This window comes from Mustela nivalis (assembly GCF_964662115.1).
Source record: "Mustela nivalis genome assembly, chromosome: 14".
Classification (NCBI taxonomy): Eukaryota; Metazoa; Chordata; class Mammalia; order Carnivora; family Mustelidae; genus Mustela; species Mustela nivalis.
Window position 1 is genome coordinate 88,845,958 of NC_139033.1, and position 26,789 is coordinate 88,872,746.

General features: G+C 54.6%; 1 protein-coding gene across 27 annotated transcripts in view; it reads right to left on the reverse strand.

Annotated features, from left to right (window-relative positions):
* Window positions 1-26,072, reverse strand: part of EMID1 (EMI domain containing 1) — a 45,539-nt gene extending 19,467 nt beyond the window's left edge. For 3 of the 27 annotated variants that reach the window (XR_014302499.1, XM_082698073.1, XM_082698079.1), the window contains exons 1-14: window positions 25,908-26,068; window positions 19,328-19,441; window positions 18,747-18,850; window positions 18,423-18,530; window positions 11,097-11,180; window positions 9,993-10,054; window positions 7,947-8,067; window positions 7,698-7,748; window positions 7,525-7,614; window positions 6,601-6,747; window positions 5,514-5,603; window positions 5,317-5,369; window positions 4,776-4,838; window positions 4,636-4,680 (exon numbers count right to left, since the gene is read on the reverse strand). Coding sequence is in view for 26 of the 27 variants with exons in the window: in XM_082698073.1 (XP_082554199.1) it covers window positions 4,636-4,680; window positions 4,776-4,838; window positions 5,317-5,369; window positions 5,514-5,603; window positions 6,601-6,747; window positions 7,525-7,614; window positions 7,698-7,748; window positions 7,947-8,067; window positions 9,993-10,054; window positions 11,097-11,180; window positions 18,423-18,530; window positions 18,747-18,850; window positions 19,328-19,441; window positions 25,908-26,008 (1,233 nt within the window). In the remaining variant the exon portion in view is untranslated. Of the gene's footprint in view, window positions 1-4,635; window positions 4,681-4,775; window positions 4,839-5,316; window positions 5,370-5,513; window positions 5,604-6,600; window positions 6,748-7,524; window positions 7,615-7,697; window positions 7,749-7,946; window positions 8,068-9,992; window positions 10,114-11,096; window positions 11,181-18,422; window positions 18,531-18,746; window positions 18,851-19,327; window positions 19,442-25,231; window positions 25,395-25,907 lie in introns of those variants that run through there. The other 24 variants (XM_082698093.1, XM_082698098.1, XM_082698074.1 and 21 more) reach the window with 17 other exon arrangements.
* Between the last annotated feature and the right edge of the window lie 717 nt (window positions 26,073-26,789).

Here is a 26,789-nt window from a genome sequence, read left to right on the forward strand (position 1 = left end):
CAGGGCCTCAAAATATACAAGCCCAAAACTGATAGAACTGCAAGGAGAAATATAGGAATCCACTGTTCCAGTTGGAAACTCTGACATCCTCTGCCAGAAATGGACATATACAGTTAGGCAGAAAATGAGAAAGAACATAGTTGAAATCAGCAACACCATCAATCAACTGGATACAATTGATGTCTATAGACCATTTCATCCAATAACAGATTACACATTCTTCTCAAGCTTACATGGAACATTCTGGGCCATAAAATATATCTCAATGAATTTCAAAGAACTAGAAATCATACCATGCATGTTCTTAGACCATAATGGAATTAAACTAGAAATTAATAGCAGAAAGGTAACTGGAAACTCCCCAAATACTTGGAAATTAAACAATAGACTTCTAAGTAACACATGGGTCAAATAAGAAGTCTCAGGAGACATTTTTAGATATTTTGAATGACATAAAAATAAAATGGCAACTTATCAAAATTTGTGGAAAGTATCAAAAGCAATGCGTAGATGGAAATTTATTGCACTGAATGCATATGTTAGGAAAGAAGAAAGATCTAAAATCAATAATCTAAGCTTTGACCTTAGAAAAGTAGAAAAAAGGAGAGTAAATTAAATCCAAAGTAAGTAAAATAAAAGAAACAATAGAAATTAGAGCAGAAATCAACGAAATTGAAAACAAGAAATCAATAGGGAAAACCAACAAAACCAAAAGCTAGTTCTTTGAGAAAAAAAAAAAATCAATAAAACTGACAATCTCCTAGCCAGGATAATTAGAAGAGAAAAAAGAGAAAAATAGATCAACAGAACAGAACAGAGAGCCCAGAAATAGAAATCAAATTAAACTGATCTTTGATAAAGAAGCAAGACAATGCAATAAAGCAAAGATACTCTTTTTCATAAATAATGCTGGAACAACTGGACACTCACATGTAAAACAAAAAAAATGAAGAAATTATACCAATTCTTTACAATTTCTTTCAGAGGATAGAAGCGGGAGAACACACCCTAACTCATTCTATGAGGCTAGTGCTACCCTAATACCAAGACTAGACAAAAGTACAAGAAAGGAAAAGAGATATTGAGGGGTGCTTGGGTGGCTCAGTGGGTTAAGCCGCTGCCTTTGGCTCAGGTCATGATCTCAGGGTCCTGGGATCGAGTCCCGCGTCGGGCTCTCTGCTCAGCAGGGAGCCTGCTTCCCTATCTCTCTCTCTCTGCCTGCCTCTCCATCTACTTGTAATTTCTCTCTGTCAAATTAATAAATAAAAAATCTTAAAAAAAAGAGATATTGAAAGATCAATATCATCTCATAGATGCAAAATTCTTCAACAAAATTTAGCAAATGGAATCTAAGATGTATAAGAAGAATTATATACCATGACGAAGAGGGATTTATTACAGGATGTATGTATATATGTGCATGTGTGTGTGTGTATTTTAAATATTTTATTTATTTATTTGACAGACAGGGATCACAAGTAGGCAGAGAGAGAGGAAGGGAAGCAGGCTCCCCATTGAGCAGAGAGCCCGATGTGGGGCTCAATCCCAGGACCCTGGGATCATGACCTGAGCTGAAGGCAGAGGCTTTAACCCACTGAGCCACCCAGGCACCCCATGTATGTGTGTATATATAATGGAACATTATATATCCTTTAAAAATAAAGGAGATTTTCCCATTTGCAACAACATGGATGACCCTGGAGGGCATTATTCTAAGTGAAATAAATCAGACAGAGGAAGACAAATACTGCATGATATTACTTCTATATGGAATCTTGAAAAAAAAAAAAAAGAAAGAAAGAAAGAAAGAAAAAAAAGATTGAACAGATAGAAACAGAAACACAGTAGATTTCCAGGGTCTGGGGCAGGGGATGAGGAATGGGGAAAGGTTGATAAAGGAATACCAACTTTCAGTTATAACATGATGAAGTTCTGAAGATTTAACATAGAGTATGGTGCCTGCAGTTGATGATAGTGTGTTGTGTAAATGAAATTTGCTAAGAGGGTAAACCTTAACTGTTCTTACCACATATGAACACACACACACACACACACACACACACACAAAGTGTGTTTCTTACAGAAAAGATTCTTTTTTTTTTTTTTTTTAAAGATTTTATTTATTTGTCAGAGAGAGCGAGCGAGCGAGAGCGAGCACAGGCAGACAGAGTGGAAGGCAGAGTCAGACTGAGAAGCAGGCTCCCTGCGGAGCAAGGAGCCCGATGTGGGACTCGATCCCAGGACGCTGGGATCATGACCTGAGCCGAAGGCAGCTGCTTAACCAACTGAGCCACCCAGGCGTCCCTACAGAAAAGATTCTTACGAAACTAAATATACTCTAAGATCCAGCAATTGCACTCACTGGCATTTACCCAAATGAACTGAAAACATGTCCACACAAAAATCTGCATGTGGATGTTTCTTCAGAACTGCGCAAACTTGGAAGCAACCAAGATGTTTTTGAGTAGGCGAATGGATAAATTGTGGGACATATGATGGAATATTATTTACAGCTAAAAAGAAATGAGTTTATTGAACCGTGAAAAGACACGGAGGAAACTTAGATGCGTCTTAGTGAGAGGAGAGGGATGAATGGGCGGAGCACCAAGGATTTTTAGGTCTGCAGAACCACTCTGTATAACATGACAATGGTGGATACAGAACAGCATTCATCTACCAATACCATGGAATGTACAACACCAAGAGGGAACTCTTGTGTAAACTATGGACTTCAGGTGACAATGTGTCATTGTGGATTCAATTGTACCAAATGTGCCATTGTACGTGAGATGTTGATAGTGGGAAAGGCTGTGCATATGTGAGGACAGGGAAGATATGTGAATCCTCTGTACTTTCTGCTCAATTTTTCTTGAACCCCCCAAAGTGCTGTAGAGATAATTTTATCAATTAGATAAAAAAACAACCAACCAAAACAACATTCTCAGCAACCTTGCTGATCTAGGAATCCTAGAAAACCCAAAGAAGGATAAACACAAAATCATACGCAACTACATCATTATCAACCTGTTGAAAACCAAGAGTAAAGAGAAAATCTTAAAAGCCAAAGGAAGAAAGACGTAGTACGTACAGGAGAACAACAAGAACCATAGCCAGTTTCTCATGAGAAGTTGTCATTTCCTACATCAGCCAGAAGACCATGGAACAATATCTTTAAAAGTGCTAAAAGGGAGGAAAACTGCCAAACTCTCATTTTATATTCAGCTGAAAATATCTTTTTGTTTTTTAAAGATTTTATTTATTTATTTGACAGACAGTGATCACAAGTAGGCAGAGAAGCAGGCAGAGAGAGAGGGGGAGGCAGGCTCCCCATTGAGCAGAGAGCCCGACACGGGGCTCGATCCCAGGACCCTGGGATCACGACCCGAGCCAAAGGCAGAGGCTTTAACCCACTGAGCCACCCAGGCACCCCAGAAGACAGTTTTAGGTAAAAGCGGGGAGGATTCATTGCCAGCAGACCCATACAGGCAGAGCTAAAGGACGTTCTTTAGGCTGAAGACAAATGATACCAGATTGAATTTGGAGCTACAGGAAATCGTTAGAAATGATAACTATATCAGTAGATATGAATGACTATTTTCCTAACTTGTTTCAAAGTCAATTGTTTAAAGCAATAACAACAATGTATTGTGGGGATCATAACAAATGCAAAAGTGAAATGAATGACAGTGATAGAGCAAGGTGAGAAGGGGGCAAATTATACAGTTGAAATATTCCTATTTATACATGAAGTGGTATAATATTAATTCAAGCAAATTGTGATAAGTCAAGGATGCCTATCGTTATCCTTAGAGCAACCGTGAAAAATAACACAAAGTCATAGAGATAAAATGGGGCTGTAGACAGTACTCAGTCTAAAAGAAGACAGGAAAAAGGGAAAAAAAATTAAAAGATGGGGTCAAGAGAGCCCAAATTGCAAGATGGTAGGATGGTTGACTTAAATGGAACCGTATCAATAACTCTACATATCATTAAAGGTAAGTGAACTCAACAGTCAAGACTGTTTAAAAAATAAGCCCTGAGTATATGCTGTTAACCAGAGATAGCCTTTGAATAGAAAGAGGAAAATAGAAATAAAAAGAATAAAAATAGAAAGGAAAAGGACTGAAAAAGATATACCAATGCAAAGGCTGAAAATAAGAAAGTTGGTGTGTTTAATTTAGTATCAAAGCAGAATGCAGAGCAAGGAGTATCATTAGAGAGAAAGATATTAATTTCATAAGGTTGACATTAGAATTCTGAACATGTATGCACCTAAAAACAAAGCTTCAAAACACACTAAGCAAAAACTGACCAAACTGAAGGGAGAAATAAACAAATCTACAATCATAGTTGGAAAGACAGAGAGTGAAAGAGAGAAAAATAGAGGGTCAGAGAGACAGAGACAAGGAAGAAAGAGAGGGAAACAGATACAGAGACAAAGAGCCCAAGTGAGGGAGAGGGATGTGACCTGATCCTTAGAGGACCCAGAGACAAGGGACAAGAAAAGAGAGAGATGCACCATGTCCTGGACGGAGGGAGGGTCGGGAGCTCTGGTTGTGGCGCATGGAGCCAGAGCAGGGGTCTGGACCTGTGGGTTCCTGGAGGGGGTGCTGTAGGGTGGGCAACATCACTCACCCGCTGCCCCGTGGAGCCTTGGGGGCCAGGCTCCCCACGCAGTCCCTGTGTGGGAGGGAGGAGAGGTGAGAAGTCAGCTATTGGTGGGTATGACCCAGGACTTCGCAGAATCCTCCACCAGGGGCTGCCTCAGTACTCACTCTCTCTCCCTTCTCTCCTGGGTGGCCGGAGATTCCTTTGGGTCCAATGGGGCCTGGGGGTCCCTGAGCAATAAGACAGGGCCTCAGTCTTGTGCTGAGGCGGGATGGGGTAGGCAGGGATTTGTAGGGGCAGAGGGGTAGAGGAGGGGGCCTCAGTTTGGCCTGGGCATCTGGGTTCTTTCCCACACTCCCAGTGCCTGGCACACAGCAGTGACTTTGTACAGCTCAGGGTTCAGAGGTATGGCCCTGGAGTCAGAGAGTTTGTGCCCTGACCTGGAAGTTGCTATGTGCTGGCAGCAGCCCTAGGTCAAGAACCTCTATCTTTCTTGGCCGCCAAGTGCGGACAATGCTTGCTTCTCCTTATGTGGACTGAATGAAAAGATTTATGGAAAGTAGTTTGCATATTAAGTGCTCCATAAATGCTTGAATGAATGAATGATGGATGGATGCCTGGATGGATGGACAGATATGTGGACTGATAAGTGGGTGTGTGGATGAATGAATGGAACAGATTAGTGGGAGCAACCGGAGATTTACTCACCATGTGTCCAGGACTCCCAGGGATGCCCATGGGACCAGGAAGTCCAGGGGGACCTGGAATAAGACAGGATGTCCTCAGGACTGAAACAGAGTACAATGCCAGGAAGTCCACCATTCGCTCCCTCCTGAGAGCCACAGCCTTAGGCCCTCTGCCATTTCCCAACCCCACCCTTTACCCTGGACCTGGACTCAACTTACCCATGGGCCCTGGGGGGCCTGGGAGTCCAGATGGTCCCTGGGGCCAGTGGCTGCTAGTCTCAGTGAAGGTGTTGGACAGTAAAGGGTCCCCTGGCAGGGGGGAAAGATGGTGAGTGACCAGGGCTGGGCTTGAGCATGACCGTCTGTACCTGCCCCTCTGCCAAGCTGACCGTGACTGCCCTGTGGGATAGCCTGCCGTGTGGCTGGGGCTCCTGGACAGCTGCTCCAGGGATGGGGAGGGTGGAGAGTATTGGTCACACAGGACCAGGAGGCAGGGAGACCTGGGCACTAACCCTACCACAGTCTAACTCATGACATCCAGCAACACTCCAGCTTGCTGAGCCCATACTGCCACATGTCAGATGGGAACACTAATAAAAGCCACTGTTTACTGACAACCTACTTTGCACTGGGCTTCTGTGTGTGGGGGTCATGGAGCTCTGGGAGAACTCTACAGTCGCTCTCTCCATTGTACAGATGAGGAAACTGAGGCTTGGGGAAGGAGAAGGAGTGGTGAGATGGAATGAATGGCTGGCTGGGGGAATAAATGAATGGCCCCCAGACATACATCAAAGAAAAGGCACAGGTAGGGGTGAACGGGGCACTCCAAGCTCTGACCACTGGCAGCACGCATGGAGGTCAGTCTGGGGACGAGGCGGAGGATACACATCAGGGCCCTCCTGGGCGGAAGGGGCTCTGAGCACAGAACTAGGGAGCGCAGAGCTCATTTCCTGCTGCCAGGCCTGGAGCTTTCCGGTACTCTCAGGGCTGGACCCTGGCCAGCTCCAAGGCTTGGCAGGAGGGCCTGATGCCAGCGGTTCCAAGCACAGGCTCCCGAGGATGCCTGGGTTTGAAGCTGGCCTCCCTCCCCCATGTCCTGGCTATGTGATCACCCCTCTCTTGCCCTCAGTTTTCCTCATCTGAGAACAGAGCAGGACAATGGCATTTGTCAAAAGACTAGGTAACACGTAGCTGACCAAAGGCAAGCCTGGTAAACAGAAGGTAGATAGCAGTGGTATTGGGGTAATGGTTATGCCGGCCTTGTCCTCACCCCCACCATTATCTGACGTGACCCCAGAGGACTTACCATACTGGGGGTTCCAGGTGTGGGGTGGTCCGACAGGGGCTGGGGGCCCAGGGGGCCCAGGAGGCCCTGGTGGGCCTGGAGGTCCCCTCTCTCCAGGGGCTCCCATAGCTCCGGCCTGGCCAGGGCTTCCTGGGGGGCCCTGAGGACCTACAATGGAACCAGGGAGTTGGTGGGTATCTAGAGGCAGGGAGGCCCAAGGGTGGTTGCAAGGAGGCAGGACAAGGCAGCCTGGGGGAGCGGAGTAGAAGAGGGCTCCTGAGGCCCCAGGCCCAGGACTGTCCTGGCTCTGACCTCCTTGGCCATCTATCAGAGGGATGGATAACCCTCTTCAGGGGCTTTAGGACAATGGACACTTGGTACTTAGTAGCTTCTTAGGAAATGTTGATTTCCAGGATGTTCTCTCCTTTCCCTTCCAGGCTTTCGAATGAGTTGTTCGCTCTACCAGTCTTTGCTCTGCCTTGAAGGTGTCCCCTTCAAGTCATCCTTTAGGCTTCATCTAAGATGTCACTCCTACCAGGAAGCCCTTCCCACCCCTACCCAACCCAGGCTGGGTCTCCGCTTATTTCCTTGGGCCTTCCATACCTGCAACATCCCCCAGAAGAACATTGGTCCCATGGTGGGGGGGCGCTGCTGTTCCTCCTCTGCCTAGGTGCCCCCTTCCGCCCTGGTCTGGGAGCTCCGGGAGGCATGAACTGGTCTGGGCCCACCCCAGTGCCCAGCTCAGAGCCTGCTACGGTAGGTGCCCAGGAAGCATGGGTCCAGTGAAGGCAAAAGAGGGCTTCAGGGAGCCGGGGTGCAAGTGGAGGTGGGTGAGTTGAGACACGAGTGGGTAGAAGGGGCCCAGGCTACCTTTGGCCAACAAAGGGTTCACTGACAGGGCTGAGCTGGGTAGCTGAGGGGAGGGGCAGTGCTGTGGGCACTCACCTGGCGGGCCTCTCATCCCCATTGGGCCTCGGCTGCCAGTGTCTCCCTTGGGCCCGGTGGGTCCAGGAAGCCCCTGGGCACCAACTCGATCTGGGGGAGAAAGTTCATCAGCTTGGCAGCTCTGGCTTTCCTCTTGCCCTCACTGTGGCCCCAGCACCCCAGCCAGCACCTACCATCTCGAGGGAGCAGTGGGGCCCTCATGTTCTCTCTGGCTCCGGGTAGTCCTGGGGCAAGGGGGTAGGCAGGGGTCAGTGTCATCCAGGGTCCCTGACCCCAGCTCCACTGTGTGGGGTGGGGTGGTGGGGTGGCCAGGCCCCATCCCCTCCGGCCCACTGGAGAACTGAGAAGACCGAGGCCCAGAAGGGGGTCAAGCTGGGGTGGGGACTAGAATGTGGGAGCAAACCCCCCCATAACACACTCACCTTGGAGGCCTCCATCCCCAGGGCTGCCCTGGGCTGCTGGGGAGCCCCAGAGTGGGACGAGGTCCCCAGGGGCAACTGGGGTTGGGAGCACTGCCTGCTCAGTGACAGTGAGCACGGCTACCTGTGGAGGAAGAGGAAGACAGGGTAGGTCCAGGGTCTCAACAGGGACAGGCTAGCTGAGGAGCCCCCTGGCTTGGTCATAGGAGGTCTGCGCAGCCAGCAGAACCCAGGTTGGATTGGAGACCCAGGGCCCAAAGTGCCTGTGATTTTCAAACTGCACAATTCATCCTTAGGAAAGCCATTACACACTGTCTCCACCACCCAAGGGGAGTTCTGGGTCGCGGTGTGTTTGCTGGGTGGTGAGGTTTTTCCTCTGCTGACCTGCATTGATAATCTGAAACTTCTCTTGGTCTCTTAAAGCACCACAAGCTTGAAGGATTTTTACGAAATTTGGAAGGAAGTTTGGGAGGGTAGGAAATGAACTAAAGGCCGCAGGGTGTATACAAAACCACTCCGGGACCCAGTGTGGGGGAGCCTCTGAAAGGTCAGGGGTGCCTCCTGAGCCACTGACCGGGATTAAAAAGGGGCCAGAAGGGGCACCCAGGTGGTTCAGTCAGTTATATGTCTGATTCTTGATTTCAGTGTAGGTCGTGATCTCAGGGTTGTGAGATCGAGCCCCACGTTGGGCTCTGCACTCAGCCCAGAGTCTGGTTGGGATTCTCTCTCCTTCCCCTCTGCCCCTCCTCCTGCTCACGTGCACACAGACACACACACACACACACTCTCTCTCTCAAAAATAAATAAATAAAACCTTGAAAAAGGAGGGACAGAATGCCCATTGACCGGGGGTGGGGATCTAGAGAAAAGTTGAAACTCTTGGGCAGACCCAGAATGGAGAACCACGCCCCAGATCTGAGACTGAGCCCCTCATACTGGCCTCTCCCAGGAGGAATTCCGGGAGCAGTGTGGGCTTCCCGGAGCTCCCCAACCTCATAGCGAGGGTTCTGGCACACATCGGAGGCATCCTTTCATAGGACAAAATGGAGATGCTGTGAATGGCTGGCTGGATTTCTGCAGAGCCACGCATGCTAACTCCGCAACCACCCCTTCGGCCATCCGGATTTCAAATTTCTCTATCCATTATTAACGTTTTGGTAAACATCTTCACATCGACTCTCCTTAAGATAAATTCCCAGAGTGACAGAGGAAAGGCTACGCGGACAAAGTGTGTACGTCTCTGTGTGTGCTTAGAAAAATCTGGAAGAGAAGATGCTTAAATGTTGACTGTCGCTCTCTCTGGGGGTACAAGTAATTGCTGCAGATGATTTCCTGGTAGGTTTTTTGCCATTCTGAGTTTTTCATGTTTCTAAATTTAAAATGTCTTACTTTTTTTTTTTTTTAAAGATTTATTTGTTTTAGAGAGAGCACGTGTGCGCAGGAGGCAGGGGAGGGGCAGAGGGGGAGAGAGAATCTCAAGCAGAGTCCCTATGGGGTGCGGAGCCCAACCCACAACCCATCTCATCATGCCCAGATCATGACCTGAGCCAAAATGAAGAGTCCGTGGCTGAACGTGCTGAGCCACCCAGATGCCCCTGGAATGTCTTACTTTTTAATTGCTAAAACCCTTTTATCTTGAAATCATTTGAGATGCTCAATAGATGTTTTGCTTCAGAAACTGGGAAGATAGTGTTTTTATGGTGGTGTGGGTGTGGCAGGGTAAAAGGCAAAGGCGAAAGGGCAAGGAGGGGACGTAGCCACGGGCTCTGGGCGATGTGTACAATTCTGTCTGCACTGGGGATGGGGGAGCACAGGGGACCTTCGTGGGGGAAGGAGCCGGCCAGGCATATGACTCTGAGCAGGCTTCCTGGGGACGGGCACGTAAGGGAAGCCAGCTGGTTCCAGAGGGTGGAAACAACTGCTGGGAAGGCCACCTGCTCTTGGGTGTTGAAGCTCAGCTCAGAGCTGCTCTGTGGGAATGATGAGCTGATGGGGCGTGGAGGGTGGGTGGGGACGAGCCCAACAGGGGAGGGGCAGCTGCTCACGCACCTTGGCCTCCAGCGCCTTCAGCCGCTCGGTCAGCTCTGACACTTTGCTGCAGTTGAGGCAACCTGCAGGGAGGGACGAGGCTGGGACAGGTATCCTAGGTTCCCCGTGGCACACGTTAGCCCTCAGGGGGACGCAGAATAGAGGCAAGGGGACAGACTTTTAATGGCCCCAACCCATGAGATGGCCCAGTGCAGGGAAGGAGCTATAATCTGGTCAGGGTGGGGCATGCCCTGAGGGTTTCCTTGGGCTCCAGAGCCCCTAGAGCTGAACCAGAGACCCACGTCCTGCAGCCTTGGCTTCCAAGATGCCTCCTTCCCTGGAAGCCAGGGCAGGAAATCCTGCTGCTTCCCCCTGGCCTGGGCTTGCTGGCTTTGGGGACCGACATATCACAGCCTGGATGGTGTTGGCATCAGAGGTGCTCCCCCTCTGATCCACCCTCCACAACCACTGGCCAAGTCCTCCAGTCTCCCCAGCAATACGCCTAAGTGATCCATAGCCTTTCCGGCCCGTTATGCAACCTCCCAGCGGCTGCATACAGAGACTAGTGTTTACAGGCTCGTCTCTTCAAGATTCTGGGTGTTGGGACAAGTGTTACCCCAGTTCACATCTGAGGAAACTGAGCTCAGAGCAAGGATGGGGGAGTCCTTAATGAGCTCAAAATCTGGGGTCAAGTCCCAGCACTGCCTCTTCCTGGCTGTGGGGTCCTGGGCAGAGTATGTCTCCTCTCTGACCCTCGGCTTCCTCCTCTTTAACATGGGGACAATGATGCCTTCCTGGGGCTGAAAGATTTAAATGAGCTGACAATGGAAAGCACCTGGCACGGTGCCTCACTCATTACAGACTCTTATTAGAAAAGCATCATTTCAATAAAAAGCAGAAGCTGGGGGCTTGGGCCTCTGTCTGCCAGAGTCCGGGGGTCATGGGTCTTGGGGTACTGGGCCCAGGTCAGACTCCCTCTAGAGCCCTGGGGTGGATGGGGTTGGCACTCCCCCCGACCCTCCACTGCTAGACCCAGCCGGTCTTAGGACCATCACCACATTGCCTGGACCCCCACCAGCCCTCCCTTAAACCAGAGGGACCCTAAGCAGCTGCCCTGGCACCTACCTGAGAAGGCTGTGGGCCGAAGCGCCATCCGTCGCATGGTGTTGCCCGACCACCTGGGCTCCACGAAGCCAGAGGAGCCTGCAACTTAGGGACAACGGGGGTGAGGGACCCGCCGCCCCGCACCGTCCTTGTCGTCCTTGTTTCAGACCCCACCCTGCCCGTCTGCTGCTGTTGCCCCAGCAGGGATCCCCACTTCCCTTAGTGCAGAGGGAGACAGAGGCCCAGAGAAGTGGGACAGTTTCCTGGGATCACATAGCGTGAGCTGGGCTGAACTGGAACAAGACAGCCAACCTGATGGTGTTGGGGAGAGGGGCTCACAATGGGTGGGGCTGACAGTGAGGCACGCCCACTTTCCTCCCCTGCCCCCAACCCTGGCTGCCTGGGTTAAGAGCTTAGAGCTAACAGGTGCAAGGCCAAGTCTCAGCCCTGCTACTCGCTGCCTGTAAGACTTGTTCTCTTTGGACCTGCCTATTTCCCAACCATAAAATGGGGTCCTCAGGCCACTACATCTCCCAGGCTGCTGGGAGGCCCAAGGAAGGTGATGTGTGCCAAGAGGCCCACTGGGCACACGCAGGGCCTGGCACACAGCGGGCAGCAGGGACATTGCCGTCCACCCTCTCCTTGCCCCAACTGGTAAAAAGTCACAGAAGTGGATCCAGCCCTGGTTTTAAATGAAAACCAGAGGGAGGCTGGCTGCCTGGGAGGGCAAGGGGGGCTGTGTTCAGGAGCCCACCCCTGCCACCACCCCTGTGGAGAGCCAGCTGCCCTGGCCTGCCTGGTTTTGGGGGCCTGGTTTTCTCCACAGCCAGAGGGATGGGCTGGCCAAGCCAGAGGCGGGGGGCACAGCTGGAGGGGCTCTGGAGCCAGCGGTAGCAACTGCCCCCCCCCACCCCCCAGGCCTGCCTTTTAAGGCCGCAAAGTGCCGTCTGTCCAGGGGTGGGAGGTGGAGAGAAGACCCAAATAAGGCACAGGCCTGGCGGCTTAGAGCCAGGCTGTGGGTTAGTGCTGGGAGTGAGGCGCCGGGAACTCAAACCAGACTGGTGCCTCTGGCTAGCCCTCAGTAGGGAGGCTGCCAGACCCTGCTGCACTACAGGGCCTTCGTTCAGACTGGGCCTGCATCCCCAGCATGCCCTCCCTGGGGACCTGTGACTTGCCCCAGTGCAGGGAGTGACTCTCCCCCAGGACAGAGGAAGAGGTGTGCTGGCACCTCAAGACTAGGTCAGGGATTGGGGACAGGTGAGGGGGGTGGGACGCCACTGTGAGCCATGGCCAGTGCTAAGTGCAGTGTCTATCCCAGCCCAACCCTAGAGTAGGTAATAACAGCTGACACTTAACAGTTAGCACTTAACCCCGGGCCTGGCACATTCTAGTAAACACTTCCCATGTACAGTCTTAACTCATTATCCTCCCCCAACCCTCCAAATGGGTGCTAGTACCATTTCCACTTTACAGATGGGGAAACTGAGGCACAGAGCTCCTCTGTCCCCTAGGCTCAGACAAATGGATGAGTGAATGAGAATCTCTCTCCTGGGTGAAAGCAAGAAGGCTGGAGCCTGGACTTGAACCCCGGTTGGACTAACTCCAGGGCCTCAGTTCCTTTCCCTGGGCCAGCTGGCCCCTGGAGTCCGCAGGCTGCACCGAGGCAGGGAGGCCTGGCACTGGCAGGAATGCAGGCTCCAGAGGGGAATGGGCTCCCCGAACCCTCCTCACCCTCTTTGCTCCCAGGTGAAGATGTAAAAGGCCATTTTATTACCCTTTGCAAGATGCCTGCCAAAAGAAGCTGCTGTCTCTCCAACCCCATGGAAGTTTGGGCTTTTTCTGGGATGAAACTGAGCAGACCATCTGCCCAGCCCGCCCTCCCCGCTACCCCGCTATTGTTCCCCTGTTTCTCCATGGCATTTCTCCAACGCGTCCTGTAACTATGTCAGTTCCCGAGTCTGCTGCCCATCATGCGCTCCCCTCCCCCTGCCGGAACATGAGCCCCACCAGGGCAGAGACCCAGCCTGGCCTTTGCAAGGCCTGGAAAAGCGCCCGGTGAGTAGTAGGACCTCAGCGGCCTCAGTAAACCTTCTGTTCATGAAGGCATGACTCGCCGGCTGAAAAACGAATGCAAAACATAATAAAAAGCAAATACTGTGGACTGCAGACACCATGCTCTTAAAAATGAGCATAAATCTTCTAAGACCACACGAGGGGTTCCCTGAGTCATTAATTTGTGCACTTGTGGTTGGAAATTCTTTTTCATCCCGTTTGCTTTCAGGCATTTCTCTGGGAGCCCGGAGGAGACTAGAAAAACCAATGAAAACACAGTTTGACCATCAACAAAGATGTAACTGGCTCAAAGTCAAGGGCAAGTTAAAATTTTAAAAGGAAGGAAAGAGAGAAGGAAGGAAGGCAGGCTAAAAAAATAACAAAACTGTCCAAAAAAATCACAGAATATGTTAGTTTTGGTTTCAGGGTTCACAAAAACGATCCCCCAAACTCCTCCAAATTCTGATAAATGGACAGAACTACTTTAAGGGAAAACCAAGTTGTTAAATGGCCTTTGAGCACAGTAAATCCCAATAGGGAAAAGGCCGAGGGTTGGTGAGAGGTCTCTTGTTATCCAAAAATATCACATACTTCCCATTGGTGTTGGGCTAGGGCCCTTTAAACAGACCCCAGTGGGCTAAAAGCCCCCCTCACCCCAGCCTGGTGGTCTGTCCTAAAGGGTTGCCCCTGAGCCCCAAAGTCACCCTCTCAGGGGCTCCAGGCTAGGTCTAGGATCACAAACTCCAGCTCCACTCTAGAAGCCTGACTGTGGGCTACTTCCCACCACCAGGGAGGTCTCTATCAGTATTGTGTGTGCGCGTGTGTGCGCACGTGCGTGCACACACTCACACACACACACACACACACACACACACACAGCTTCCCTACCCCCTTCCCTGAAGCAGTCAATCCCATGTCACCTCCCCCAGGAAGTCTTCCCAGACAGAACAAGCTACCCACCAAAGCTTCCCCTTGAAGCTCTCATTGCTCCATCACTCCCTGTCTTGATCTGCACAAGGATGGCATCAGAGATAGTTTTGAGCCCTCTGCCCCCACAAGGAGCTCCCCTTCCCTTTGCCCAGGACCAGGGTTAAGCTAAGAAGCCCTTTCTCATTGGGCCCTCATGAGAACACGAGGCCCCGAGTGGAGAGGCTGCCTGTCTGCACAGTGAGGTGGGGCTGTGGGGATTCAAGTCCCATGCTAAGCTGAAAAGGCAGATTTGAGAAGTTGAGAGTGTCCCTGGGCAGCGTCTCTGACTTTTTCTCTCAGGGCATGGGCTGGGAGAGGGCCTGCCTCATTCACAAGCCACCCACGGCTCTGCTGGGTCCAGTGACCACAGCCACAGGGAGGCTGCCTCCCCAGGCCCAGGCCAGGTGTCCTCCTGGGTATTTACTTTGCAAATATAAATATTTGCTTCTGTTGGTCTGAACCAAGGCTGGGGTTGGGGTGGAGGGGCCGGGAGCTCTGAGTTCCCTCCAGCGGTCTCTGGGAAGCCTCAGTCTGTGTCTGGCCTGGCCCTCTCTTCAGTGTAAAATGAGGTTCCCATTAGTAGGTTTGGTGCTGGGGAGACAGGAGCAGTGCAGCAGGATGGGGGACATCATAGCCAGGTCGTGGCTCCAAGGAGATCACAGGCAAAGGGGACAGCTGCTACCTGGGCTGTATGGTGGGAGAGAGGGCCAGTGTGGGCTGGGGCTGAGATGAAGGGAGGGCAGGGCTGGAGCACAGCACTGGCGCGCCCAGGCGGTTGGAGAGGGTAGCACCGGCCGGGGGTGGAGGATGGGCTGGCAGGGAGTCAGGAAATGGGGGCCTCCAGGTCTTCCAGATGGGAGTGGAGCAGAGGGGTGGCAGACATGGGCAGGTTCATGCAGCACTGAGCCCCCAGGAGATCCCGAATCCTCAGAGTGAAGCATAAACCTGACCTTGTAACCAGTTAGGGTTGGAGATGCGGACAGTCCCGGTGCCCAGGAAAGGCCTGGGCCACAACCTCCCTTCTATTCTTAAGGTATTGTGCTGTGTGACCTCAGGCAAACTTCTTCCTTCTCTGGTTCCCCACCACAGATGACAAGAGCTGCGGGGGTCCCTGGATGGGGAAGGGACATGTGTGCTAAGGACAGTGGGACATCGAGGGGCCGACAGAGGTTGTCTGACTCCAAGGGATCCCATGGGAGAGGAGGGGGAGGGAGCTCCTCTATCTTTCTGTCTGGGTGGGCTTCTGCCAGTCTCAGGGTTGCGCCGACAGACTGAGTGCCCTGCCCTGGGAGTCCCTGGCTGGGGCTGCTGCACAGGAAAACTCCTGGCTCCGGTCATACGGATGGACTTTGAATCTGGATGTGACCCTGAGCACAGCGTTTCCGTGTCCCAGCCTCAATTTCTACATTTGGACCTTCTGCACCGAAACACGATAGCATGACGCCGGTGAGTATGAATCACGGTGCTGGGCATGGCAGACAGGGGACGCTTTCCTTCCCCTCATCAATTTGACAGTGGGAGGGTCAGGTAGGGGGTTGGTATACTGCAGACCTCAAGTCAGAGCCCTGGCTCTGCTCTGAGAATCCCAGCTACGGAGCTTACTAGCAAGTGTGACCTTGGCTGAGACCTACACCCTCTCTGAGCCTCACTTTCATCATTGGACATTGGGGCTGATCTGTCTGCTGGGACTTGCCCCAGAGGCAGGATCACAGGGAGGTCACAGCAGCCCTGCCCTCAGCAGAGCCCACCAGGGGGTCAGGACCAGCAGATTTAATATATCCTGGCCTTGGCCCTTCCTCAACTGTGTTCTAGTGGGAGCGGGCAGCTAGGTGAGACCTCAGCCTGGCTCCCTCCCCGCCATCTAGTCCCCGCTTCCCAAGGCCTGGATACACTAATAGAGGCTTGTCTAGGCAGGTCCTGATCCTGGCTCTTTCCGTGCTGAGTGACTCCAGGTCAGTCCATTCACCTTTCTGAGCCTTGGTTTCCCTATCTGCAAAATGGGGCCCATTCCAGTCTTTTCCTCCCAGGTTGTCGTGAACATCAGAGAACATTCCTGCTCATCATCAGAGTGAACATTCCCATTCCGCACATGGGAAAACCAGGGCTAAGAGCTGTGAAGGAATGAAGATTCTGGAGACTAAGGCCCTGGGAATGGGGGTGGGGAAGCATGCAGGGGCCTGCCCGCTGAGCAGCTGACGAGAAGCGTGGTCTCAGAGGTCGGAAGCAGGACAGTCCCAGAGAGCCATCACAGAATCCCCAGCACGGGCGCCAAAGGTTCAAGGCCTGAGTCTCTGGTGCTCGTATTAAACGTGGGCATTTTTCAATACCAAGTGACTTCCAGATAGAGACAAGATTCAGAGAGGTGGAGCACAGCTGATCTAGGTCTGGATTCTGGAATGAGGGGTCCTCTCTCTCCTTCTTCAGGCCACCGAGGCTGCTCTGGTGACACAGCTTTGTGGTCCCAGGTCCATGTCCCAGTGCTGGGCAGACTAAGAGGTCAGTCACCAGCAGGGGAAACAGGTGGGGAGCTCAGCCCAGCTGTCAGAGGAAGGGCAGGGCCTGGGATGGGCCTGCAATGCCCCACACTTCCCCACCCCCATTCCCAGGGCTGCTAGTAGAGCAGTTTTCTAGAATATCCAGGCCCGAGCATCCCTTTACTCAGCTCTCACTGTATGGGTTTGGGAGAGGCCCCTCCTGTCCCATCCATCATCACATTATGCCTACCCCGGGCAGGCAGGCCACCAACAAGGTCTTTACTGTGTATTTATTTCATCCTCAAGACATCCCTGGGAGGCAGACTCTAGTATCATGCCCATTCCACAGGTGAGAACACTGAGGCTTATTGTGCGGGCTCTGCAAGAGCGCACGGCCGCGTGGTGCTCTTTAGAGAGGGTGCCCCTCCCTTTGAGTGGGCATGACACCAGGGCCACCGGCTCTGCAGCCTCCCTATTCCCCAGCCCTTGCACAATGGCTTGCACAATGCATGGGGAGTCCCCGGCCCAAGGCCACACAGCTGGGGTGTAGCAGATCTGGCCTGGCCCATGAAGCCCTGGATACTCCCGGCCCCAGGCTGGGACCTGGAGACACTGCGAGGGAGATGGCAGATGTCAGGGGTGGCCCAGCCCTGCCTGCCTTGCACACCCACCATGCCATCATCAGAGCCCTCAGCCCTGATCGTGGCTTCTGGGTGAACCGCCTCCAGCTGTGGGAGTCAAGGGCGCGGGCTCTGCCCCCACCTGTCCCCCACCGTCACCAGCTCCACAATGGCCTCGTGGACCTGGGAAGTTCTGCCCTTGAGAGGGAAGCCAGGGATAGAGCAGCCTTTGTCTGGGCAGGCCTGCTAGGCCCAGGTGGCCCCCACACTCTGGGGATTCACCCTCCCTGCCCCCCAAGCTCCTCTGTAGCCTCTTTGGCAGCAGGCCCTCCTGGCTGGCTCTCCTCCTGCCCCCTGGGCCCTTCCGCCTTGCTTTCTCCCAGCATGGAGGGGAGGGTCTCGTACCTGGTTCTCCATCACGACTGCCTTCCCACATAGGCCTGGTGGTCTCTTCTCAGTCCAGGACTCCTACTGGCCATCGGGCAGCTCCCCTGCTCCTCTAGCCACCCCACCAGAACTGGGGACCCCCCAGCCCCACAAGGAAACCTGCCAGCCCCCCTCCCCACCCCACTTTGTGGTGAGCTCTGCCCCACACCGGGGGTACTCTGGGTATGGGACTCTACATCTCTGGGCCTCTGGTCTGTGAGCCAGAACTCTCATAGGGTCCCGGGGAGGTGAAGTTTGTGTATCTTTCAAGACTGGTGATTTCTGTTAGCATCACGTCCTCCTGAGCCAGAGGCCATGTCTCACGTATTCATGGAATCAGAATAGGTCTTGCTACTGAGGCTGCTTTGGGGGCTCCAAATGGCCTCTTTTCACTGAGGTGCCTACGGGACTGCTTCTTGGGCTGGTTTCAGGCTGGTCTGTCCTCTGGAGGGCCATTGTGGGAACACAGCCCTTGGTGACCAAAGTCTTTCTCTGAGTTCAGGTAGGCATTGAGGGCAGGAGCCACCTGGTCTGCTTAGCAGAGAGGCAGGTGGCCTGGAGAGGGCTCTCCAGGTAAGCATGTGGCCACAGCATGGGGAGGCCTGGGCTGTGTCCTCTGGGCGTACTGGGGTGCTGGGCGCTTAGCCCTGAGCCACACGTGTGGCCTGCAGAGGAGGGCTCCGGGGTAAAAGTGCTCCCCTCCTGTGCCTGGGACATGCACTACGCGTGGTATGCCCATCCCTCGGACCCTGACTGCCACTTAGCAACTGTACACCCACCACTTCCCGGAGCCTGGGTTTCTTCACCTGTAGGATGGATACAAGCATCCCAACCATGCCAGCCCGGACCTAAGCGGTGCTTTGCTTCTGAGAGCTGGGAGGATCGCCAATGGACACGTCCATATGGGTTTTCCCCTGAGTTTGGAGGAAAGACCTGGGATGGAGTGACTCAAGATGTGAGCTCCAAGGCATGTATGGAATTTCTCCAGAGCTCCTGAGGGTCCCCCAGGAGGGAGGCGGGTCCACACCTGGGGGGCAGCCAGCAAGGGTGGCTCTGACTCAGCAAGGGTTGACCGCTCCCACCCGCGCACCCGAAGGAAGGCACCTGGCCTGTCCCTCAGGGGGTCCTACCTTCCTCGCAATTCACCCCCGAGTGCCCGGGACAGCATCTCCACTCACGCGCGGTCACCGTCTTGTACATCACCTTGTACGAGGGTCTCACCACGGTTCTATAGCTGAAAGAAGGGGGCCAGGGAGCCAAACTCAGACAGAGTCTTCTGCTGCCTTTCCTGCTCACCTGGATGTCCATGAGGACAATGTCCGGGGTCCTCTGCCATCTCTGGGCCCCTCTGGAGCCTCTCTCTGGCTATATTCTGGGATTCAGCCCCTCCAATCCCTCCTAACTCCCCAGGTTGCGGGGGGTGGGATCCAGATCCTAACTGGACAGGGAGTCCCTGCAAGCTGGCCTGTCCCCAGAAGTGAAGCCTCACCAAGCAAATGCATGTGGGTAACTGATGGACTCCTTCCTCCAGGAAGCCCTCCAGGTGCCCCAGGAGCAGAAGGCGAGGTGCTGATGTTCCCTTTACTCCACCCGCCATCGGGATCCCAGCCTTGCCCTGAGCTTCTGATGCTGGACTGTGACCAGGCCTCTGTTCATGCTGTGCCCCCACCTGGAATGCCACCGGCTTCTGAGTCACTGGGGTCTTGCTCACCTGCTCCCCGGGCAGCTCATGGGCCAAGGGCAATTCTGCAGCACTCGCTGAAGGTAGGTGCCATTTTGCACATGGCATGAGATGGTCCGGGTCACCACGTAGGAGCACCAGTTCCTGAAACAGACCCACAGTGAGCAAGCTCGGGTGCTGTGCACAGCCCCTGACCAGGACCCAAGGTGGGGGGGTGAATGAGGAGGTCCAGGTTCTCTCCAGGAGCCCCTGAGCCTCTAGGCCCAGAGTCCTTTGGGCCCCAGTGGGAGTCTTAGGGGCACTGTGGCTGGGGGTGAATCCAGAGCCCTGGAGGGGGAAGCTGTGCTGGGGGTGCTCGGAAGGGCTCGGGGAATGAGCTGCGGGGCACAGGACAGGAGCAAGGTATCTTTGCCCAACCTCTCCTTTCTCAATATCACTTCTCTCCCTCCGCAGCCCATCCAGGTCACCAATACCTCCTGCCACCCACCCGGACAACAGCAGCAGCTCTTCCGTCCTGCCCCTCAGTGGCTCCCAAGAAGGAGTGCCCTAAAATGGAAGCCTGGCCTTATCCTTCCCTTGCTCACCTTCATGCTCAGTACTCCAGTGCTCACACCTGCTGGGATCCTGCACCTCCGGGCCTTTCCTCACACTGGGCCCACTGCCTGGAGCACCCTGCCTCTACTTCCCCACTTGTTACCTCCATGCTTCAAAGCCCTACTGTGCTGTCACCTCTCCCCTGTCCTTTCCCATCTCCACCTACCCTAACATAATGATGGTCCTCTGCCTGGATCCTGCAGCATTCTGTATCCCCATCAGGCTGAATGCAGCTGGCAATTCATGTCTGCCCTCTCCCTCCCCTGGCATGACAGAAGAGAGGCCGTCTGTCTTATCCTTGGGTCCCCTCTGTGGAACACCCAGATGTCCCAAGCATGGAGGACTGACTTCTCCAAATGCCGATTAATAATCATAGTTGTGCTGCATATATCAAGCAACTACTGTATGCACCGCATATATTGAGCACCTACTGTATGCTAAGGGTATTTACATTCACCTTCTTGGTGAGCCAGGCCAGCACCTCCCCACATTTTACAGAGGGGAGGGGAAGACAACTGTTCCTGTCCCAGACCTGGCGCATGGTAAAGGCAGATTTGCACCCAGGAATGTGGATGGCCCACCCTGGATCCTGACTCCATGCCAGAGACCTCAGCTTCTGTTTCCTCCCCATCTCCTGAGCCATGGTCTGTGGTTCTGTAAAGGCCCCAACCTGGGAACCTGCTGACCCCAGGCTTGAGGTCACAAAGGAAAACTCTGGTGGAGTGGCGGGCTCAGGCTGCAAAGGGTCACCTAAAACAGTGCCTCCTTTTCCAGCCCCAGCAAAAAATGCAGGGCCCGTGACCCTGTGCAGGCTGAGGGCTGCTGAGCGCCTGGAATGTTCCGGCCATCACAGAGGCATCTGCTGCCACCAAAATCAGTCTCCTGGCTGCTGTCCCACCCCCTATCCTGGCCCACCCAGAGGACAATGTCCTTGGCGGGTACCTGCCATCTAACACCCTGTGGGACCCTGGGGAAGTCCCCTCCCTGTCTGGTCACCCTGGAACCAGTCTGGGAAGCAGGAACAGCCCAGCCAAAGGCAAAGGGGGAAAAGGGATGGCTCTGTTTAGACCAATGACCTGGCAGAAGCTCCACCCAGCCCGTGGCCAGCCACCCCATGTGAGAGGTGACAGGCGCTTGCTACAGTGCTGTTGGGAAAGATGCAAAATCAGGAACCGCCTAAACAGCCGCGGGACCCCTAGACCTAGAAAACCCAATGCTGAGCTAGAGCGCAAGTTCTCCACACGCAGACCACTGTGTCTGCTTAAGGGAAAAATGCAACAGGAGGAGAATGATTGCGTTTCTATTCAAATGAGGATGCCCAAAGACTATATGCATATTCATAGATATATGTGCACAAAGGTAGGAAAAATCACAGGCTTGCAGCAAATGGCCCCCTCTGGGGGCAGGAAGGGGCTCTCCATCTGCTCTGTCCCCTGCACTAACAGCAGCCTTAGGTTATCACGCTTGCTGCACACCAGGAACTGGGGCCAGGGCCTTTCACATGCCAATTATGAGCACCACTTTACAGATGGGAAGACAGAGACTCTGGGGTCTGGGATGTGCCCCAGGCACCCAAGATGAACAACATGGTCATGGCTGAGCTGAGGTCCATCTGATCCTAGAGTCCACCCTCTTAACCTCTGGCTGGCAACTTTTCTTCTAATGAGCAGGTGGGGATTTTAAAAGTTAAATACATTTCAAAAAGGCCCCCCATCCTTTAGATCCCCTGGGTCCCTGGAGCTGTGCTTTTTGAAACTGGAGTTTTGTTTGCTTGGCGAGGGGTGGGGGCATAAGCCCCTTTGAGAAAGTGCAGCTCCTCTCCAGAAAAATGCATCAAACTCAGAGTGCAAGTTTTGGGAGGGGGCTTCCTGAGGGTATCTACAGACACAGGGCCATATGCCCTCACCCGCACACAAGCGCACACCCCTCCCTTCATGCCCACACCCTGGACTGCGTTTGGGGAGGTGCGCCTGGGACTGCCCACAGTTGTCTGATCTGCCCCTTTTTCCCGGGGAGTGGGAGCTAGAGAAAACAATTTTCTTCTTCTTTCTTAATTAAAATTGCCCCCAGGTGGGTCACTGCCTGGCTCCCTGATTTATTTCTCATGACCTTGAGTTTGCTTGAATCTCCTGCTTGGGAGATATGGAGCTGGTTGCTGACTAGCCAGAGGGGGATAGTCAGGATATATGGGGTCCAAGGTCAGCCCCTGGCCCCTTCCCTGGGGTGTGGGGAATCACCAAAACCACAGCCCGCCCCTCCCTGACCTTGGAAGACCCTAGCCCACACTGTTCTCTGGATAAATCTAAGTTCTTCTGCAGAGCCCTAGCCCGGATCCCCTGTAAATTTTCCACCCGGGCAGCAAGAAGGAGGTCCTTCTAAAGCACAGACTTAATGTGGCCACTGCCTGCTCTGAGTCCACGGTCCGCCATGGCTCCTCATTGCCCTGTGAGCCCAGACTGACTGGTCCTGCAAGGAGGGGTGGGCACCTCCAGGGGTACCTTTCAGCAGCCCTGAGCTCTTCCCTTCCCTGTGGATGCTGACAGAGGGCACTGGCAGGGGCCAGGCCATGACAGGGCTCAGCCTGAGGGTGCTTAGGACGTTTGCTGAATGACCGAATGATCAAGAGCAGAGAGTGGGTCTGGGCAGGGGAGCCATGACCCAGGTTCCCGGAGATGGATGCAGTACTTGGAAGCCGGCCTACAATCCTGCTGCCCCTGTGGACCCTGTCTCCTGGGTCGGGACGTGGTCAGTGAGAAGGTGCCCGGGAGCCCCCGATGCTGAGTCTGTGGGATAGAGCTAGGGCAGGGGCTGGGAGAAAGCGGCACTTCCCTTCTGGGCTTGCCACTCGTGCCCACTCAGCACCTCCCAGGCCCCCAGAGGCTGCCGGAGGAGAGAAAACAGGCCAGACCAGCTCAGCCTGGCACCAGCTGCCCCCACGAGGGCCCCCCTCCCATTTGCCCTCCAGTCCCTGCCATGGGGGCCCAGGGGACTTTGTCTCTGCGGGGCCCAGGGCTGTGATCCGGAACAGTGATAGCGCTAATTGCAGGAGGCAGCCAAGCGGGCCAGGGGCCAAGGGCCGTTATGAAAAGAAGAGGAAAGAAAGGAGACATATGAAGTGGGGGCAGGGTGATTAGAGCCAGAACCCCACTCTGGAGGCAAAGTTCTAGTCCTGGCCCTGCTACTTCCTAGCTCGGTGACCTTGGACAAGGCCCTGACTCTCTCAGTGCCTCACTTTGTCCATCTGCAGATGGGGACAGCAGGATCTCCTCTGGCAGAAGAGATTTCACACACACCACATAGCCACATAGCCCGGCGCAAAGAGCTGTGGTTCTTGGACTGGGGCTCATACCCCACAGCCCACAGCCGGGGTCCAGCGGCTTCCCCGAGAGACCTCAGCACAGCACCTTCCATCCAAGGTTTTTGCCTTGACTTTGGGATAGAGATTGCCAGGCTCTGCATTTAATACGGGGGGCACCCTGAGGCTCCAAGAGAAGTCACATGGCGAGGTCACCCACGTGGGTGCAGAGCTGGGATTTGAGCTCCCGGGAAAGGGGCTGGGGAAGAGAATTCTCCCCTCTCCTTGATTCTAGGACTTGCCCCAAGGAGGCCCACCCTGCAGGATGAAGTGGCCTGGGACACTGGTGATGGCTTCTATTAGAGAACCACAGTGCTGAGATGGGGTTGTTAAAGGAAACAGGGATTCAGGAGGGAAGGGACCTGGGGGGGGGGGTCAGGGAGCAGCCGCAGCAGGGACTGGGGGACATACAGAGGGGCAAGGGTGAGCCAAGGCAGCTCTGCACAGCCCCCAGGCACCCTGGTTCTGGGGGTCTCAAAGTCTTGCCACATTCCTGGGGCTGGGGCAGCCCCTTGGATGCCTTCCCAGGCCTCCCCCTCCCCAGGCACAAAGCCTCTTTTCTGCCTCTAATCCCTTGGCTGCCAAGGGGCGCCTGGGGTGCTGGGCTGGGGGTGGAGGGAGGTCTGATGGTGTGTGACGTCCCCATGCTATCTCCAACAATGCTGGGACATGGCCACAAGGGGAGGTCCCGGCAGTTGAGGACCACGGATTCCTCCAGCTACGGGTCCCTTCCTCCACCTCATGTCCGTGATAGCGTGAACCACTACTCGTTCCTCCTGGGGTGGACCATCCCCCCTCAGAACAGGCCAGTGGGCCGGGGAGAAGGGGAGGAGAGGGTAACACTGAGGAAAAGGAGAACCAGGGCAATGAGGTGACCTGTCTGGGGTCACACACTGAGTGAGGACCAGAGCCGGGACTCCTAACCTCAAGCTGCAAACCTTTCCCAGACCCACCAGCTGACACCTTCTCCTAGGGTGCCAAGGACATGGGATTGGGAAACTGGCTGGCTGGGATTGAGGTGCCGCTTTCCCTCTCTGGGTCCCATTCTGATCTGTAAAATGGGAACAATGGCATTGCCTTTAGGGCTTTGGTGATGCTAGGCCACTGTGAGCCTTCTGTGAACAGATGGCGTGACAGTTCCCAGTGACCACCAGCTACCTGCCCAGGGTCACCATCTTGCTCCCACTCAGGAAGCCCTGATGGGTGAGAAGCCCAGGCTGGGAAGCCTTGCCCCGGACTGGCTGGAGGGCAATCTGGACCTTAAACCCTCTCCACCATCATCCTGAGCCCGACACTGGAAATTCGAATTTAGGGTCTTGGTTATCTTAGCACCTAGGATCCTGGGGGTTCACATTCATGCCCTGGGCAGGTCCTATCCTTCTGAGCCTCAGCTTCCTCTTCCGTGAAAGGGAGATCATCAAAATGCTTGCCTCCATGGCAGTTGGGAAGATTCTGGAGGTGGTGGGTGCAGGTAATTATGCCCAGCCCAGGTCAGCTGTGGTCAGCATGCAGGAGGTGGGAGTAGCTGTGATATGGGCCACCTGCCTGCTTCTGTCTGGGATGCCTGCTATGATACTGCCACCTCTGCCCTCCAGCCCTAGCCATGTCACCTGCTCTTGCTAGCCCAGCAAGGGCATGCTGGCCCCTGACCACTGCGAAAGGGAATTTCTGAAAAGAATTAAAGAATTGAGGCCCTAGGGGGTGGGGGCCCCAGGAATGCCTTTGAATGGGATGAAAAGGCCTGAAGCGGTCTGGCTACTCGGCATTGTCTGCCTCAAACAAATGGCTGGCCTTTGAGAGGGGACCCCAGCAGGGGTAGGGGCTGCAACCAGGACAGGGGACAGGTTCAAACGCTGTTATCATGGCCGGAAAGACACAGATTCGAATCCCAACACTTCCATTAATGGCCCATGAACCCAGACAATTATGTTAATTCTCCGGGGTCTCAGTTTGCTCATCTGCTAAATGGGGACAGTGCTTCCTACCTTACTCAATCCTTGAAGGATTCATGACCACGTTGCAAATAAGGGGCTCCTCCCTGGGGAGATGCTCCACAAACACCAACAGAGAGAATGTTCCCAGCTCCAGAAACAGCAGCAGGAATACAGAATGCTCTCTCCAGTCTCTGATTAAAATGCCAGGTCCCTGGGGTGGCCACTGACCCACAGATCTGTGAAATTCCACCCCAGTCTTCTTCCTCCGAGGGAAATAAATAGCCGGGGTACTAAAAAAAGCCGAGAGAAGGGAAAAGGGAGGGGGGTCCCCAAGGGTCAGCTGGGGGATGTGCTGGGCTTTTCCTGCGTGCAGGGAAGGGGGCCCTTGAGCTAGGGCGATGGAAGTCCCAGGAGGCGGGCTTCTCCCTCGTTGTTCCCCTTCCCCCACCTCTGGGGCTCTGGAGGTGGAGTGGTGGGGGCGGTGGGGGAGTCTGGAGGGGAATGCCGGCTCAGTCACACGGAGTCGGGGACCCCCGCACTGCCGGGAGCCTCCTCCAGATAGCGGGGCTGGCCCAGGTCTCTCCTCCCATCCGGCTGGCACCAGGTCCCCTTCCCAATCCTTGGCTTGCATGGAGGTTGAGGGAGGTTTGCGGGGGGTGGGGAGGGGTGCGTGGAGTCCCGGCCCCGGGGCTGGCAGGGCACAGAGGTGGTGGGAGGCGACCCTTACCTGCGTCCGGAGAACGGAGCTCCCCCGACGCTCCACGCGGCGCTGCCTCCCGGGAGCAGGAGCCCGAGGCAGAGCAGCGCCCAGGCCCGCGGGCCGCCCATGCTGCGCCCGGCGCCCTCCGCGCGCGGCCCCTCGCCGTCGCCGCCCCCAGCCCGCCGTCCCCGCCCGCCCGCGCCGCCTGCCTCCCCCGACGCGCGGAGCCCGGTTCCCAGCGCAGCGACGGGAGGGCGGGCGGGAGGCGGGCGCCGGGCGGGGGCGCGCGTTCCCGGCCTCGCCCGGCCCCGCGGCGCGGCCCCCCGCCCTCTGCACGGCCGCTGCCAACCCGGAAGGAGCCCGGGGGGGCCGGGCGCCCCCGCCGGGAGGCCCGCCAGGTGCCCACCTGAGCCCGGCGCCCTTCGCCGCATGACCGTTTGGGGGCCAGGGGACCAGTTCTGAGGTGCCCTCTCACGTGCTTCAGGCCGGGGAGCTGAGCCCGGACCCAGTGCCGCCACGCCTGGACTAATGATGCCAGGGCCCTCATCCCCTAGCCCTGCATGCAACAAAGGCTTCCTGAGCAGTGAGCGCCACTGTGTGCAGGGCACCTCGCCTCCGCTTCACATCCTGTCTCCGTTTAATCTTCAAACCACTCTAGGCGCGGTGGGCACAATCATTCCCATTACACAGAGAAGTAAACTGAGGCCCAGGCACTCGTGGCCGCCCCTGCCAGGAGAAGCCCCTGCTGTGTCTCCACTCTTACTGACATTTTATAAATGGAGAAACTGAGGCACAGAGAGGCGTAGTCTGCCAGTGGTTTGGAAGAGCCAGGGTTTGAACTCATACTTTGTGACTTCAGAGAGGTCAGCTCTTTTTTGGACCGGGGTGCGAGAGGGTAGGGGAGCAGAG